We start from the raw sequence: 19,066 nt of genomic DNA on the forward strand, positions 1-19,066 counted from the left end.
ACCTGGTTCTGTGTGTGTGTGTGTAGTTTTAGAGAGAGAGCCTATACTTATTCTTAGGAGACAAGTGCTGGAATATTTAAAGGGTGAAGCATCATCCTTGCAACTTATTATCAAATTTTTTAACAACCACAAAGGATATGTATTTGAGGAGAGAAGAACAGAAGATGAGAGAGAAAGAGGAAGAAGGGAGGAAAGTGGCAAGTAGGAAAAGGAGGAATGGAGGCATGGAGCAGAGAAATAATACAAATATGGCAAAACTCTAACAACTGTTGAGTCTAGGTGGAAAGCCTATACAAGTCTTTGTTGTACTGGGTTTCCCCCAACTCTTCTGTATATATGTGAAAGTTTTCATAATAAAAAGTTATGGGGCAGGGGGAGAAGCACAACTAAAAGAAAAAATATCAGCTTGAAATCCACATAACACCATGAGCGTATCAGGGAAAAAGAATATTCTTGAGAAAAGTCTTGAGAGTATATACTGCAGCAGTACAACTGGACGGCAATGTGGCAATGTCTATCAGATTTTTTAAAAGCACCTATCTAATGAACTTTACTCCTAGGAAACTTTCCTGAAGATAAACTTCTCCACATGTAAAATGACACAATAATACACTAAGTTATTCTTTACAGCATTATATGTAATAGCAAAAGACTGGCCATAACCTGTACATGTATCAGTCCAGACTGGTTTAACAAATTACAGCACCTACAATAAATCAGCATGCATCTTTTAAATTATCTCTTCAAAAAATATGGGTGCTCTTTGGGAACTGATATGAAACATAAGCATGTCGTGTTTTACACTAAAAAAAATTCAAGGTGCAGAAGAATATACATGAAAGACATATACATGAAAGCTACACAAAAATATGGTTGAATAGCTGGAGTCAGAAGGAACAGGAGACCTGCCGACTTTTTTTTTTTTAGTCTACTCCCTTTTGTACTTTATGAATTTTGTAGCATACACATATACAATGTATCCTAAAAACCTTTTTGTTAAGTACTGATTTACTGTAGCTAGAATGAACTCCTCATATCTCCATGCTTTCATTACCAAAACCAGGCATTACAGATCACCTGGGAATTAGGGCCTGAAGTCAGTGTGTAAGGTAAAAATAGCCTACAGTAAACATCTGCCTTACAAATCCCTTAAATACACGCCACACTAGACTGACACACCATCTCAGTAATTCCAACACAGCTAATATTCACTCCATTTGAACAGTTCACTGTTTCTTCAACTGACTAGTATACAAAACAGCTGGCTTGTCCTTTGGCCTCATGTTGTGATATTAAAAATGTCTTTAAAATACCATAATCACACTTATCTCAGCTAGATGAGCAGCAGTCAAGAATTGAGACAGGCTGAGAAAAGAGCAAATTTTCGTTTCTCATGTCACACTTGATCCACAGCCTTCACTGTTCAGGTTATTTTTCCCTTGCTTTGGTCATGAGATGTATGGAAGTTAATTTGCTTAAATGTCCATAAGACACATAGTGACAATGTGGAGTTTTAAAAAACACATTTCAAAAATTGTACCTCCATTAATTAAACAAACCATTATAGTAAAAAAAAAAAAAAAAAGAAAATCATAACCCAAACATAATGGGCTAATTTGCAGACTGGGAACATACTCTAATGGACTATCCAGATTCAGATGAAAAGGAGAGTGGTAACACTGCTTGATCACTATCACATATGATCTAAGGTCATTTGAACTTACAGTCCATGTCTTTATGTTAGCATTCCCATACACTGATACATAGATTCCTCAATCTATACTCAGAGAAATCTTAAAAATCTACTGAGTAAAGTGAGTTACCAGTGGAGCAAAATAAAAGTTCCCAAATCTTTCTCTCTCCCCCTGCTTTCTCTGATGCTCATATTCCTACTAGATACTTCTCAAAGAGGATTCACGACACACAACGCAAATTCATTATAAATTAAATTCATTCTTTTACCCTCTACCTCTCCCATGCCCTGTATGCCCTTCTTCTAATATTCCTCATCTTGGAAAAGATAGTAAACATCCATCTTGGTGCCCAAGGCAAAAATCTAAAATTCATACTATAGTCCATCCATCACCTACTCCAATAATTAATCCTCAAGTTCTGTAGATCCTACCACCTACATATTTTCTTAAGTCCAATCCACCTTCATCACGCCCACCATCAATGCTTTGGTTTGCCTTCCTCATTGCTCACTTGAACTAACTGGTCTCCCTGCCTTCAGGCTCTCTAATCCACTTTGCACACACCTGAAAAGTTAACTTCCTAAAATAGAAATTTGGCTATGTTACTCTTTCTTCCTTCATAACAGAAGAACAAGAGTGAGTCACAAAGTAATGATATAGCAAGCTAAAAACAAGCTCATTCAATAACATGATAAAATCCAAAGAGAATGTACCACCGAGTTTATTTTTTATGAGTTTGTTCTTATTCTACCCCACACTACATAACCAAATTAAATAAGCCAATACAACTGTTTTGGTCTATAGACTACATGGAAGCAAAAAAAATCTGACTGTCTGCCTTCTTAGAGTCAAAAATGAATACAAAATGAATCACAGTGTGATAAAGGCATTTATTTCCTTCAGTTTTCTGAAGGGAAATGAAGGGTTTCCCAGACCTATGAAGTCAAGAATGCATTCAAGCTGAAATGTACTAACTTGTCTAAAAGTGAATGCCTTAATCTGAAAAGGTTTGGGGAAATTAAAAGCAAAGAGAGAAGGATGCCTAGGTGGCTCAATCGGTTAAGCATCTGCCTTCGGCTCAGGTCATGGTCCCAGGGTCCTGGGAATGAGTTCTGCATCCAGCTCCTTGCTCAGCGAGGAGCCTGCTTCTCCCTCTGCCTGTTGCTCCTCCTGTCTGTGCTCTCTCTCTCTCTCTCTCTCTGACAAATAAATAAATCTTTAAAAGGGAGGGAAGGGGCAAGGAAAGAAGTTGAAGGAAGAGGTTCAGCCATAGGGAAAAACCACCCATCCCTACTATAAGCTGAATGAGGTTGTCTCAGTCCCAGTCCAGCAAATATCTCACTTTTCTAGTTGAGTCCATGCTAACTATACAATCTGACCTGAGAGGTCAAGTCTATACACATAAGAACAGTATTTCAGGCATTTGGCTTGAGTCTTCAGGTCCCTCTAACTCGGTTTCTTAATGAAAACTTAAACTGGTATATTAATTAGGACTAGTAATCAAATCTACCTATCAAAAAGGTTTATATTAATCATACCAACATGCACATACCATTATAAACTAGTAGACTGGAATTCTGGAATTTACTTATCAGTCTTTCACAGCTGGTTAATACTGGCCATACCTGGGACGAGGCGTTGCTTTGAACATGCTGACCAAATCAGATTTCTTGGGGTTTAAAACCAATGAACAGACCCAGGATGAAGGTAAATTCTAAAACTGCACATGTGGCTATTTAAATTAAATAAAATTTAAAATTCAGGTCCTCAGTTAAAGAGCCATATTTCAAAACAGCCACATGTGACTAGTGGCTACCATACTGAAGAGCAGAGATACTAAACATTTTCATTACCATAGAAGTTCTACTGGACAGTAATGTTCTGGAAGATAGCCTCCAACAAACCCTACTGTGAATCCATCTTGGGTAACAGTCTGATAGTCTTGAATGACTAACACGGAACTGAGATCTAGACTGTTTTCTACCAAAGGTCAGAAGTAGATACTCGACACAACAACTGTTTCCTTTTCCTTTGCAGTGATTTCAGTTTTAGCCCTCAGGATTTCCACCCCTCTTCTTTTTTTTTTTTTTTCCTAAAGATTTTATTTATTTATTTGACAGACAGAGATCATAAGTAGGCAGAGAGGCAGGCAGAGAGAGAGAGGAAGGGAAACAGGCTCCCCCCTGGGCAGAGAGCCCAATGCGGGGCCCCATCTCAGCACCCTGGGATCATGACCTGAGCCGAAGGCAGAGAGGCTTTAACCCACTGAGCCACCCAGGCGCCCCCTCCACCCCTCTTCTTATCACTGGATGACACTTGATACTAGAGACAATACAGCACAGACTTTAGAAGCACACTCTCTGAAGCCAGATTGCCTGGATTCATACCTATCTTTGTCTCTTCCCAGACATGAGACCTTGGACATGTTATTTAATTACTCTATCATTCAGTTTCCTCATCAGTAAATATATAATGGTACCTTGAGTTACTACGAATATTAAAAGTTTATATATATGAAGTGCTTATAATTGTGCTCCACACAGAGTAGGTTTATGATAAAGACTTTTTTTTTTAAGATTAAAGGAAATGGATAATCTGGAGAATATATTAAATACCAAAAAGGGATGCCTGGGTGGCTCAGCTGGTTAAGCCACTGCCTTCAGCTCAGGTCATGATCCCAGGGTCCTGGGATAGAGTCCTGGCTTGGGCTCCTCGCTCAGCAGGGAGCCTGCTTCTCTCTCTGCCTCTTGCCTGCCACTCTGCCTGCCTCTCTCTCTATCTCTATCTCTGACAAATAAATAAATAAATAAACTCTTTTTAAAAAATAAATAAATACATACACACATACCCCCCAAAAAGTCATGTTTTCAAGAGAGCTGCCTTCCAATGTAAGGCAGCTTTGTTACTTGTAAGGCTAACAAAGCACAGGTCAAAAGAAGTCCACATAATAAGCTACTGAGCTATTTAAATAACCAATAAAAACTAAGGAGGCACTGAGAAGATACAGGTTCAAGTTCACTAGAGCATATGATATTTCCCTGTATACACCATGTTTTGACATTTAAATGCACTGTCTCTCTTATACTCCCTAAGTTACCTTTATGTTCACTTGATATACTGACTGAAGATCTTGTAATTTCTTCACCAAGCAGAAAGACCACAAGATATAAAAATACCATGCCAAACAATGATCTATCATGTGTTTTCCAAGTGGAAACCCTTTATGGAAAACCACACCTTGCTCTTGCAGATGGGCAATTTGAAAATCCAGAAGATGAAGTTCAAACTTCAGCAAACGCAGTCACATGGAAAGAGCCAGAACTTTGGAAACATAAAAACTCAAGCCTAAAGCGTGGCTTTGCCATTTACTAGCTGTATGACCCAGAGCAACTTGCACTTACTTAATGCTTATGAGCTTCATTTCACTAACTATAAAATATAAGGTTATAGCATGTGCCAAATGAGGAAGAAATATATGTGAAGAGCCTCTAACAGTGCCTGGCACTTACTAATGTTCAATAAACAGTTGCTACAGTTAATAAATCCTCCTGAGGACTCCCAAGAGTCCCAAGAATAAAACACCACTACTTTATATGGTAACTACAATAACTATTTTGATCTGGTATTAGGTATAAACCATGAGATAATACCTTAAAATTATCACCTGTTTTCCATATTTTACAAGCTATGCCCCAAACAAACTTCCCTTGTTTACTGTACCCCCTGTCTGACTATAACTATAAACCATTTGGGCCTACAATAAAAATAACTGCACTTCTTACACTAAAACAAAGTGTCTACTAGAAATTCTTCCAGACACCATCACTAATCCATCCCAAACATGAACACTATATCTAAATATCTAACATTTCTTCCTTTCTCTATCAATGGAAAAAAGTGAAGAAATTCGTTTTTTAAGTTTCTTTCAGTGCGTTGAGTTTCACATAACAAAACAATACAGGGTAATTGCTTACCTGGACAATATTTTGTACTTCAGATCCACCAATCCAGAATGAATGGGGGTATTCCCTTTCAGACTAGTCTGAGAAAAGACAGCAGTCAAGCAGCTTCCAAGATTCTTTCCGTTTACTGTATCCAGCTTTCTTCAATAAAATCCCAAACATGCACTTCGGTAACTGTTGAAAGACAGAAAGCAATCCATACACCCACCATGGCACCAGCGGCAAAGGACAGCCACCAAGAAATGGAAGGAAGGGTCAATGGAGTGGTGGATCTGAGGCACAGAAAAAAAGTTACAACCCCTGAGTCAGCTATTCGGGATAAAAGTTCTGCAGCAGCATTCCTCACCTCTGTGCTGACAGAAGGATAAGAAATTCTACATGGCAAAGAAGGAAACATCCCTAGTATTAATTTTTACTCATGATAAATATGTAATTCCAAATGAGAGCAGCTAAACACTTACTCTACTACCCACATAAATTGTCTCGGACCATTCGGCTACAATGAACTTCCTTCTCCATTTTCTAAGACAGCTCCACCACCATGACAAAAAATTTGGCACCCAAAATTAATGATATGAGAGGGCTCAAATATATCCCAATAAAGACATTTAGGCATCTAGCAAGACATCTTTTGGTTTGCTACCTTTAAGACATCAAATCTACACACTACCCAAATCTTCAACCCTCAACTGAAATATAGGATGTTTTAGAACACATGGCATATTTTAAGAGTGAACTTCTGATTCAGTAAAGGCCAATCCCCCACAACTGGCTGGTCATTGGGCTAAACTAAGGAAAATTATTAAAAAACACAATTTACTAAATGACATAAGCCCATAAATACATAAGCCTAGTACACACATTGTATCAGCATTCTTTTACTACCATACCAACTCTTCCATTAGGCTGCAAATATATAAACAAAATATAAGGGAGACAGAAAAAAAGCACTCAACAGGATAACAAAGATAAAAACTTCAAAAAGCAATCAAAAGACTGTTAACTTACTTGGACATAAATTTCCTGCCTCCTCAATTGCTACCTTGCCAAAATGTTCCTACAGTAATTATAATACCTACCTTTATTTAAAGACTACTAATAGGCCAGGCCTTTTACACTCATTATTCATATTTAATTCTCAAAAAAATGAGAAGAAATAACTTGCCCCAAATCCCACATCTACTGAGTGGTAGAGACCATGCCTTTTCCAACAAGCCCTGTGGCCTGCCAAGTCTAAGGACCAGAAAGGCCACGACTCCTGGGTTAGAAGAAACCGAGCTTCACCATCAAAGGTCCTGAGTTAATTAACATCAAAATGGAGAAGTAAAATATACCAAAGAGTAAATATTTCAGCCTAGCCGAACTAAAATACAACTGAACCAGTTAAACCATCCTGAAAGAGATAACTCTCCATATCTCAGCACTTAAAAAAGCATTTCTTAACAAAGGGTCCCAATATTAATGATAAAACACATTATAATCTTGTCCAAGTAGGGCTTTGTGTTTAGCAGCAAAGACTGTGTATGCGACAAAGAATATCAAATCCAGCTGAAATGGAGGAATTTTAAAATTCCAAGATCTGTCAATAAAAAGTCCACAGGCAGTAACTAAAGATGTTTCGATGTATCACACTGTAGGCAAAGCAACGGGAGTGACTGAAATACCAGCTTATTATTAGCCTCACCACAACGATCATATGGAAGTATCCTAATACCCACAACTTAAAAGAGTTCACATAAGTAAAATCTCAAGCAAAGAATGAGTGGCTCAAGCTTCTCCCTTTAAGCGATATCACCCTGAAGCCCAAAAATAAACTGAAAACCCATTTTGATAAAAGCAACTAGTGAGCTATGGGCTAGCAGCTAAATCCTAAAAGAATGTGCTCCACTTTTCAAAGTATAACTTACTGCCATAACCAAAATGCTGAGCAATTATGGCAAAACACAACCACAATCTGACTAATGGACTCATTTCTGAACCTCTTGAATCACCAAGCCTTTTCTTGTATTACTGTGTTAATTTTCTTCTCTTCCCTTCAAATATTTACTGAATGCCTAACTGGTGGCAGGCCTTCTGCTGCTAGAGCTACAAAGCTTAACAGAAGCCAGACCAGGAGTGTAATGACTGACTTCTTCCTGTCCTCTGCCCCTTTCTCTTTGAGTCTCCCAAGTGATCATTTCACAGAACCAAAATATATTTTATTATTAGTTCCCGAAACTAGTTAAACATTCTCAATTTAATTCTTAAAAAAATAAAAATTAAAAATGACTTAAGTTCCTTTTTCTTAATAGTAGAGCTCCAACGTAATTTTTTTCCTGTGGCTCTGAAGCAAGCTATTAGAACTGTTTCCTATATTCATTATAATTATTAGATTTACCCATCTCTGCACTCAAAGACTTTTTTTCATTTTATGTGTTAATATCCCATTGTTTCTACTTCACAGTTTTCCACCCTGTGAAGGTCTTTTTTGTTGACTAACTGTGAGAAGGAATTTCCTAAAAATGCTTCCTGCTGACATCACAGAACCCTGCAATCTTTAAATTTTGTTAAAACAAAATTAAGATCCAGGTTAGAGATACCCTACTGGACTGTCAGGTCTTCCTGGTTTGTCTCTCATTTGCCTACAAAGACAAACTTCCTGTTAGGCAATTGTGATCAGCAGAAACTTAACTGAGGCTAACAAGCACATTCTTGACCGACAGGTTTTTTCCCCCTTTGTCAACTAATTCAATGAACAACAATACAACCCCGGAGGAAATCTTGTATAATACCCACTGCTTATTCTATTAAAGGTCAAAATCATCAGCTTTGCTAAAACAAGAATAAAAACTGGAAAATCCTAATTTCCTCATCAAAATTAAACCGAACAAACATAAATCACAATGCTCAATTGTAATACAAACTAATCACCAGCCTCCTTCTACTGAACAGGACTGGGTGGATTCTCTCTGTAAGTAGAGTACCCGTCTAATTACGTCTAACTGGCAATACTTAGTAATTGTAACACCACTTCCACTTCCCGAATTTCCAAGATAATACTTATTCTGTATGATTACATCATTTCCCCTAAAGACACCTCATTAAACAGACAGCTAAAAGCGATTCAATGTCAGGCCTCTGCAAAGCTTCACAAATAAATATACGAACTACTAAAGGGTAAAAATTAAAACACCATCTGTCTTGACTGTGCTTCACAAAACCCAGTCTCTGTACTTGTGGGGAAGTCAGTATGGCAAGCAGTTATCAGATAAGCGTCTGCAAGGTGTTTTCACATACATCTCTCCCATAATCCTCCCAACAACTTGGAGCAAAATCTACATTTTCTTATTTTTACCGATAACGAAAGCACAGCACAGAAGGTTAACTTTCTTAAGGTCACACAGCCCGCAGGTGATAGGGCTAAGATACAAACTTGAGTGCTTCCCTCTAAAGTCCCATACCCTTGCTGCTAAATCATGCTTTTCTAAGGTCACAGATTCCTCAGAACTTACTGGCTCTTGGCAAGTTCACATCCAAAGATATAAAAGGAATTTGGTTTCCTCAGTACTTTGCTATCAACCACTCTCCCGGATGTGTGTAAATCACTCTGCTGTGTTTAAGTCTGTAAATAATGGTTTTTAAATGTCTAGGGATGTCCATATACCACACACCACCCTCCTCATCTGCTTTACCACTCTTTTTCCTCTATTCATCTACACTTTTGTCTTAAAGCTATCAAAAGGAAATCTTAAAAACATTTCACGGCATGAAAAAAATTACCTCATTAATTAAGTCAATGTTTCTACTGAACACCCAAGGACTCAGCATTTCGAAGGATTCAAAAGACAAGAGCCTCTGGAAAGGAAATTTAAACAAGATCACGAGCTTTTATGATACACAGACGGGTATGATAAGTCCCATAAGAGTTAGGAATAGATTATTATGAGAATTAGTGATACAGGGGAGAACTGCCATACAGATAGACAGCAATAATGCATGTCAACAATCAACAAGAAAAGTCAACTCCACATTTACTGATCACGTACCAAAAGAAGGCACTGTGAGTTTATCATTCTACAAGGGACACAGACAGGAAACTGTACCACGAACCCAGAATATGCTAAGTGCCACAAGATAAATACAAAGTGCCAGAATTCATTCATTTCATTTAACAGTGAATATCATGTAGGCAGTGCTATAAAAACAAAATGGCATGTGCCACCATAATGTAAACTGACATCAAAAGAGGTGGCATCTAAACTGTATTTGAAGACAAGACTTTCTCAGTACAGGTGAAGAGAGAATTGCTGAAACTGACCTAAGCCAATGTGGACAGACAGCCGACTATTAAGTCCCTCCAGTAAACATCAGCAGCCTTCAATACATGGACTTGGTCAGTTAGTATCAGTGCTGACAGAAAAAAAAGGGAGTGGGGAGGGGGAGGAAGCATGAGCAAAATCTGAAGAACCCTGGTCTGCCCTTCGGCTGTAATAAAGAGTAAGTGAGGAATGGGGGAAGAAAAGCTGGGGCTCTGGAATTGAAAGTACTAGGAGTTGAAGTGCTTTCTTTCCCTTAAAGTGTAAACACCACAAGGTGGAACCCAGGAACCTCAAAGCACAAGATTCATAGGCTCAAACAGCACTACTCAGAGGGCTCTACAGCTGACCCTTGAACAACATGAGAGATTAAGAACACTGACAGTCACCTAACAGAAAATCTGCACATAACTTTTGACTCCCTAAACTTAACTACTAATAGCCTACTGCTGACTGGAAGCCTTATCAATAAGGTGACTAACCAGGTGACTAAACACATTTTGTATTTCATATGTATCATATATTACATTCTCACATAAATTAAGCTAAGGAAAATATTAAGACAATCATAAAGAAGAAAAAAACGTATATTTTAAAAAGTATGTAAAAAATAAGTTGACCCACACAGTTCAAGCCCATGTTGTTCAAGGGTCAAATGGATGTTATGTGCTGATCTGTGAACCTGTATGATAGGCTAGTGATTTCCCTGTGCTAGCTCTCTGTTCTCAGGTTAGGGCAATCAAGAGCCAAGGGTACCAAGTCATGTTCACAGGATCATGTTTCTCCTTGTCAATTCTGAAGGGACACCTAACCTACTCCAAACCAGCAGCAAAAAATGATGTATTTGAGCCACCTCTTGAGGCAGGTAAATGAGTCTATAAATATTTATGTGGTTTATTTCATTCAGATCCTTCTTAAACCTTGTCTATTTAATCTGCATTTGGTAAATCAGCACATGCTTAGGAGTAGATAAGGATAAGTGATGGTGACAAACTACGATCCAACTTCCTAGAAGAGTCACTAAATCTTACTTACTCCAGTCAGAAAACCAGTGACAAGAAGGGGGTGGTGGGTAGGATCCAAAAAGAAAAAGAGAAAAATTTCCATGACTTCACTTAGTTTCTTTCATCTCCTTGGCCTTGTGGCCTGCCCATACTTCAACAGCTCATAAACACAGCACTGGTATCTTACCTTCTTAATAAGGTCCAACGTACTTTACCTATATTACTAAATTCAACAAGTAATACAGCCACTTAGAGATAACACAAAAGGAAAATGAGTCATGTAAGGTCATTGAGCAAAGAGAGGAACCAACCAACAGCTAACAATAAACTGCTCATCAATTTGTGTTTGTGGGAGGGGGGTGGGTATGCTCTCACATCCATAGAGGAAGCAAGGCTACCTTTCCTAACCTTGAACATCAGTTTCTGCTATCTTCTAATAGGGAAAACTTACCATCTTTCTCTTTCACTTAACAACTCTGTGAGTGCTTTCTAGTAATGAGGGTCTGAACATCAACTCATATTCCTATTTCAAGCATGGATAAACATCATGTGATACATAATGCAATATTCCTTCTTTCAGTGAAATCCACCATAACACACATGGTCTGGTAAACTTTGTGTATTTCCAATTGGATTACTACTTTTTTACCTCATTAATAATAATGCTCATTCTACCAAAGTCAGAAATTTCAAAAACAGTCCCACAAACTAGGTACAATACTCATTCAATATAAGGCCACGAAAGTCATTTGGCAGTTAAATTATTTACTATGAGCAATTATAAATTCAGTTGTCTCAATGAAGAGTTTGGAGTCTATACTCAAGACTGAACCCTTCCTATGAGGTAGGTCAACTGGAGAAGTACTCTTTGTGGACCCAGCCTGAGACAGAGCTACGTAGGAGTCACAAGGGGGGTGGAGGGGCATATTTTGGAGATTTAATTATTAGGCTACCATCAGCTTTATTTCTTAGTAAACTAAAAAAAGTACAAGGGGAAAAAAAGAAAAAGAACCAATCATTGGAAGTGGAAGGATGAAGATTAACAAACTGGAGACACCCAAAAAGCCTGTTTCCTGTCTTTAATGTAGTACCCTCTGGAATATCAAATCAAAGTTATCCTGTTAACCATTAAGTACCAAACTGGTACAGGCAGCACAATCACAAATATTTGAGTACTGAAGCTGACTCCTAAAAATCTAAAAATATTTCATGCTTTTCACCATACCATCAGTTTAACCCGTTCCTCTCTTTCAATTATGTTATTTTGAAACCAATGTAAAAAGTATTTTTAACCCAGTTTTGGAAACTAATTAAAATTCAGCAAATAAAAAGAGCCATATGCAATTAGCTTTTAAGGCATTATCTTCTACATCCAATCCTGGATTTACTAAATCAGTTGTTAAATACCTGTGCTATCTACTACACTAAAATAAATGCATATATGGTTATGAAAAGGATTGACTAAGAGTCTTATCCGGTATACCTTTGAGAGAATATCAAAATCCATATATGAAAAGGTCACTTCAAAACTGATCTCTTTGTTAAATTTTCTGAGAATCCCGGTTTTTAACATCCTTGAAAGGTTGAAATATCTTTTCAGATCATAAATAAGTAAAATCATGTATACTCAAAACTTTTTTAAAGTTATGAGCATGGGAAATCAATAAATTTAGGCCAGAGCTTTTTTTTTTTTTTATTATACAGTAAACAATAGTAAATGAAGTACACTGTATTTCTTCTAATTCTTTTGAAAATAAAGACATTTTATTTTTTAAATGAATGGAAATGGAAGGAGCACGGGAACAGCCAATTTCAGGGGCACCAAGTTAGAACTTTTCAATATGAAGTACTCCCCCAGTTGTGAGGACACGTACTGTACATTCATAAGAATTCCAGGAAGAGATTTTCTCCAAAATAACCCACTACAAAATTTCTAGAACATCAAAACCTTCACTACAATAATAGTTCAATAAATTATACTGAAAAGGAAAAACTACTTAATGATGAAAATCAAATAAAAACTCACACGTGACAATATCCTTTAAAAAGCAAGCACACATGTGCACACACAAAGCAGAAACGACCAAGGCCTTTTCTTTTCTTTTCTTTTCTTTCCTTTTCTTTTTTTTTCCTAAAGAATACTGGAGAAGTCTAGTTCTGTGAATTATACAAAGGACAGCAAATATTAAGCTGTCTGTGTGTTTATGCTACTGTACTTCCATTTTTAAAACATGCATCTCAACTCCCCAGATACCATCATCCACAGAAACCATGCAGCTATCCAACAGACTTTCAGTGTCACCATTTATTATTTATAGCATTAAATGGGGGAAGTGGCTCTGATGTCACCAACCCTACCAACTGGAATCACTGACTCAATAAACATTTTCACACTGGAGAAAATCTGACTACGAAAACATTTTGCTGGGTTAAGTAGATTCTTTCACCTTTCATCTCAATCCAGGGGTAGAGGTTGTTACTGTGTTAGGAGAGATACAAAGAAACTGTCAAGGTTTCCACAGGAAGAAACCCTGGGCATGTCCATTTGCTGAGGTAAAGACTTCCTCCCCCCAACTCTCCAGAGCCCAGTTTGATTTCCCCAATGTTCGAACTGGCAGGTAATAGCTGCCATGTTTCTTTTCTTCCACCAAACCATCCATCAAGCAGCAAATTCTTCTCTTCTAGTAACCACCTTCTTACAGTTCTGTTTCTAAAAACCCCTTCTGGCTTCAAGTCGTAAAACGGAAAGCGGCTGGGGTGTCGGTAAGACCGGGAAGTCTGGCATGGCTACCAATGGTCTGTAATAGAAGACTGATCGCTTTCCGAGGGGCCTAGGATTCTCTCCCTCTTTTCTTTCCTTCCTCTTTTTTTTTTTTTTTTTTTTTTTAAATACGAAAGAACTGGCGGCAGTGATGAGAAGAAACCTCCCCCCCCGCCCAATTTTCCCAAAGCAACGCTGGGAAACATGAAGTTAGGGTTTCCCTTTCCTGGGAGATGGAATCCAGAGTACCTGGGGCCTTGCTATGCAAACATCACTCACCGCGGAGTAGGAAACCCTTTGTCCGAGAAGCCGGACACCACAGGGGCCCGGGAAATAGGCCCCTTATCCGTCACAGCCTCAAACCCCAGAGCTCCCCACCTCCACCCTAGTAAGGCCTATCCGTGCATCCACACAGCCCTACGTTGGGGAGAGGGTGCTGAGACCCCTACTAGGACGCGGAGACCGAGGCCCTGATCGATCTCCTCCGTACCCCCCTCCCACCACCATCTCACTCGGCCTGAGTGGGGCTTGCAAAGCGGTGCAGGCCTGGGCCGAAGAAATTCAAGGGAAAAAATCCCCTCCTAAGAGAAGGAGAATGAGATGCTAGAGCGAGTGTGAGCTAAGGCCACAGAATAATCGAGCGAGGGTCCTTCAAGAGATGGGCCCGGATATAGGACAGAGGGAGGAAGGAGAACCGAGGAGCATGGAGGGGGCCGGGCCAGGTCCGGCCTGAGATCTCCAGGGATCCCGAGGAACCGCGTCGGCCCCAAGGCCAGAAAAGCGGAGGGCCCCGGTCCGGGCCAAGGCGGTGGGGAAAGGCTGGGGCCGGCCTCGCGCCGGACGTTGAGATGGGCAGGCCCGCCCGGGGCCGGACGGACGGAAGAACGGTCCAGCGGGCCTCACTCACCATGAGCTCGATGGTCTTGTCCTCAATCACCGAGTCGGGCTCCATGGCGGCCCCGGCGGCCCCGCCTCGCTCTCCCCGCGCAGCAGCGAACGGCCCGGGCGGAGGAGGCGACGGCAGAGGCGGTAGAGGCGGAGGCGGCTATCTTAACCACTCTAGCTGCCAGCCCGCCCGGGCCGCCGGCAGCTCCGCCCTCCCCCTCGGCGAACGCAGTACGCAGACCGAGGACTACAGCTCCCAGCAGGCGCCGGGGGCCCCGCAGAGCGTTGTGGGTATGAGAAGTCAACTTCAGGCTAATCTCTCTTGGCAGCCTGAAGCTGAATTCTGAACAAAAGTAGCACTGAACTGTCATGTGGGACGTGCAAACCTAAAGAATTAAGGGCTCCCCCAAAAAAGGGCCTCGGGCTCTCCACGACTACATATCCCAGAAAGCCCTGCGCGCGGGTTCTCCTTCCGGCTAGTTTCTCCTGACTTCCTGGCAGCCCCAGGCGACTGAGACCGGGACGGAAACTCAGAGGTAACTCTTCACTCGTCAGAGATCCTGCGTGTGAGACCGATTTCCGCACATGCGCAGTGGTTGCCTCAGAGCCCAATCTACACCTAGGTAGCCGCACTGTTGGTCCGCGAACGTCTGCGGCTAGGGACAGATGTTCAAGACAGGTGGGTTCTAGATACGTTGGGAGGACTTGGGGCTCAGAAGTGGGAGGGGCCAACAAGCGAGAGAAGCTCCGGCAAGGGAAAGGCTGTGAGAGCTTGGGCACCACGAACTGTGAGGAGCTGAGAGACGAATGGGAACCTGTGTATATTGGATATTGAGCCCCTCGTATTCATTCGTTCAGGAAATACTTGTTTTTTAAACTTCCAGCCTCTGCCAGCGTAAGCACTAGGAATCCGCTCCGAGCATTACAAGGAAGGACTCTGTTATCATAGTGCTTAATTCTAGTGGTGGGAAAACAGAGACTAGCCAAAAGAGTAGGCGCTAAGAAGTACCGCAGCTGGAGACCTGCAGACTCCTAGTGAAGTCTGCCTTCAGCTCTGTGTGAACTTTGTCAGGTCTGTTCGCGCCCGCTAACCAAAGACCAGCAGGTACATACTGATTGAACAAGTTGAGTGTATTATCGGTTGCAGTGAGAGGGAATAGGCACCAAGAGAAATTAATCATAGGTGTCTCGGTAAGAGTTGTTGTTAGGTGAGTTAGGAGAGGGTTTGAGGAAATGAGGCTTTACTCTGGATTAGATACTGTCAGGAAGTGGGGGTATTCCTATGATTGGGCATCTTAATCATGCCTGGAACAAGGCAACAGTAGATCGAGACCGAAGCTGTAATTGCTAAAGAAGCAGGAACCCCTCATCAGCCAGAGTGGGGATGTTTGGTCATTTTTGATGGTTTGGACAATGTTCATGTTTTATCTGCGTCCTAATGTAATTAAGGAATGACCTTGTTTGTGTCTTGATCTATCCACAGTCAGAGAATGGCCCTATCTGATGTTTATGTCCTGTGAAATTATGTTCAACAGGAGAGCACAAGGCCTACCTAACAGGGCCATCTATCATCTAGTAACATTAGAGCCAGGATAATTGTAACAGACCAGCTTCCAAATATCAGAGGCTGTTTTTCTCCTTCTCTAGTGTTTTGAATTCTCTGCACCTGTAAAGTGAGGGGACTCAGTGACCTAGAAATCTTTCCATTTCTAAGGATCAAGTAATTACAGTAGTTTATATGCATGCAGGGCACAGTGTAAGTTCCACACTGGTACAGTTTGAAGTTTCATTGTCTTTATCTGGTACTTTCTACCAAAAGAATTAAAAGAAAAGCAATAGGAAGGAAGAGCACAGAATTGGAAAGTTATTACCACTAACTTGCTGTCTGCATTTCACTAGGCCCCTTCCCCTGTCTGGACCTTGGTTAGTAAAACAGGAGTAATACAGGAGTTAGAATAAATGACCTCTGTTTCAGTTATGTGGTGTATCATAATAAGCCGCACCCAAGAAATAGTAGCTTAAAATAACAGTGGTTTATTTTTACAGTTGTGTGGGTCGACTGAACACAGCTGGGCCCACATAGTTTACGGAGGTTACTCATGAGACTGTAGTCAGCTCGTCAAAATGGCTTCTCATTTTCTAGGGCCTCTATTCTTCATTTGGTGTCTTAGCATTCATTGAAGCTTCTGCATGGTAACTAGCTTCCAGGAAGACAAGCCCCAATGAGCAAATGATCATCAAGCCTTTGGTCGCACCATACTTGCTAATGTCCCATTGATCAAAGCAAGTTGTACAGCCAAGCCCAGAATCCATGTAGAAAGGGACTATTATGCAGTACAGAGAGTCAAGGTTCATTGAGGACTACTAATGTAACAGCCACCCAAGACTCCTAATGTACCAGGATTTGCCACAGGACCTACCATGTAGGGTTAGGGTAAGAGTCAAAAGCTGAATTCCCCGATATGTGTGTTTATCCTACATCATTTTTATTGTTTTAAAATTTGACATTTTTGCATTTTAAAGTTTGAATTTCCATCTTCTCTTGAAAAATTAGACTATCTAGCTTTTTGGCTATGTGTGGCAACAATATTCAGGGGTTAAATAGCAATGACCTTCTTTACTTGAAGCATGGCACTATAGATTTCTGCTGTCACCATTGCTCCCTGTTGTCTTATATCTGCCTGCTTCGCTCACATAATTTTTGTGCCTAACCCACAGAGAGATTCGAGTGTGCAACACTTGGTGTTAGAACTGTAATGGAAATAACTCAAGGCTTCTATCCTTTTATTAAACTCTTATCCCACCGTAAGAGGAAAAAATACTATTGGGTCAAATTCCAGGAGCTCAATGAGATTAAAAAATCATGTATTGATAGAAGCTTTACCCAAGCTATATAAGAGGCAAGCTGAGCCACGGCTTATTACTTATGTTAAACAAGAACTCAGGTTCTCAGGTATTTTAACTGTTTTGGGCTAGAAGCCCGCTGCTGATTAGATTTGGTCATCAGTAAAGGCAGAAGACTTTGAGTCATATTTCCCCCTGGTTTTTCAGATAGCAAGACCTGCTGACAACAAAGTGGTCAGGTCGACAGTCCCTTAACTGAAACCCTGAGGTCTGAAACGTATTTAGAATTCAGAATTGCTTAGTTTGTGCAGACAGTATGGTACACAAAGTGTATGTATAATGTAACACACTTAATGGAGTCGGGGAGAGCACTTCATAATCAAGTACATTAACTTCTGTGCCTCAGACCATGTGTGTGCCTGTTATCAATTTATAGCGTCTTAGTTCCAAAATCCATTCTTCTTTTACATACTTTGGAATACTGGAGTCCAACTAGGACCCTGTGAACGTTTCTCCTCTGCCAGCTGGCACAACATTTTATTTTGTCAGTAGGGAGCCCTAGAAGAACACAGGCAAATGAAGGATCTTCTCTTCCTAGTTCTAGTATACTTTGTAGTATACTTTCTCATATACTTACCTTCTTGCTTTTGTGGTATACAGAACCAAATGGTTTGCAGAACCATACCTTCCCTGCAACACACACACACACACACACACACTTGCGCGCGTGCACACACACGGGTGGCCAGGACATTCAGAGGGTGGCTTCCCAGTGAATTCAGTGACACTTCAGTGGGTAGTTTCCTACCTGCCAGCCACAACCTGTAGCACCTCAGCAAATTTCAGTCATCCAGTGGCCCATAACTAACCTCTCCCCAGTGAGGTCTGAATCTCAGCCTAGCAGTGGGGGTGGGAAGGCTCTTCCAAGTTTGTTTCTTCCTTGGGTACTCAGTCTCAGTCCTACAGGTAGTGGTTGATCCCAATAATTGCTCTTTCTGTAATTAGCATTATTTTTGCCCCTTAATACTTAATACCCTGTTACTAGTTAATAGTTCTTTCTGCTTTTTATTTTGTTTTTTAGATTCCACATTTAAATGAAATCGTATGTATTTGTCTTTCTCTGACTTATTTCACTTAGCATAATACCCTCTAAGTCCATCCATGTTGTCCCAAATGGCAAGATCTCATTCTTTGTTATGACTGAGTAATATTCCATTGTATGTGTATATCATATCCTTATCTATTCCTCTATCAATGGCTTTTGGCTTTTATTAATGCTACAATGAACACAGCAATTCATGTATCTTTTCAGAAGTACTCTTCCGTTTTCTCTGGGTAACTATCCAATAGTGGAGTATTGGATCATATGGTATTTCTATTTTTACTTTTTTGAGGAAACTTGATACTGTTTTCCACAGTGGCTACATCAATTTACATTCCCATCAAGAGTGGAAACAGGTTCCTTTTTCTTAAATCCCCACCAACACTTGTCATTTCTTCTTTTTTTGATACTAGTCATCATTCTGACAAGTATAAGATGACATGTCATTGTGGTTTTGACTTGCATTTCCTTGATGATTAATGATGTTGAGCATCTCTTCATGGATCTCTTAGCCATCTG

General features: G+C 40.2%; 1 protein-coding gene and 1 long non-coding RNA gene across 8 annotated transcripts in view; one reads left to right on the forward strand and one right to left on the reverse strand.

Annotated features, from left to right (window-relative positions):
• The window catches only part of FBXW11 (F-box and WD repeat domain containing 11), a 121,794-nt gene extending 106,950 nt beyond the window's left edge, over nt 1–14,844 (reverse strand). For 3 of the 7 annotated variants that reach the window (XM_059174302.1, XM_059174300.1, XM_059174301.1), the window contains exon 1: nt 14,624–14,844. In XM_059174302.1, coding sequence (XP_059030285.1) covers nt 14,624–14,668 — 45 coding nt within the window. In that variant the 5' untranslated portion in view covers nt 14,669–14,844. Of the gene's footprint in view, nt 1–5,668; nt 5,831–14,623 lie in introns of all 7 variants that reach the window. The other 4 variants (XM_059174307.1, XM_059174304.1, XM_059174303.1 and 1 more) reach the window with 3 other exon arrangements.
• Nucleotides 14,845–15,083: 239 nt separating this feature from the next.
• Nucleotides 15,084–19,066, forward strand: part of LOC131831912 (uncharacterized) — a 74,823-nt gene continuing 70,840 nt past the window's right edge. Inside the window, exon 1 of the long non-coding RNA XR_009353862.1 lies at nt 15,084–15,280. This is a non-coding gene — a long non-coding RNA (uncharacterized LOC131831912). The remainder of the gene's footprint in view (nt 15,281–19,066) is intronic.

This window comes from Mustela lutreola, chromosome 5 (assembly GCF_030435805.1).
Source record: "Mustela lutreola isolate mMusLut2 chromosome 5, mMusLut2.pri, whole genome shotgun sequence".
NCBI lineage: Eukaryota > Metazoa > Chordata > Mammalia > Carnivora > Mustelidae > Mustela > Mustela lutreola.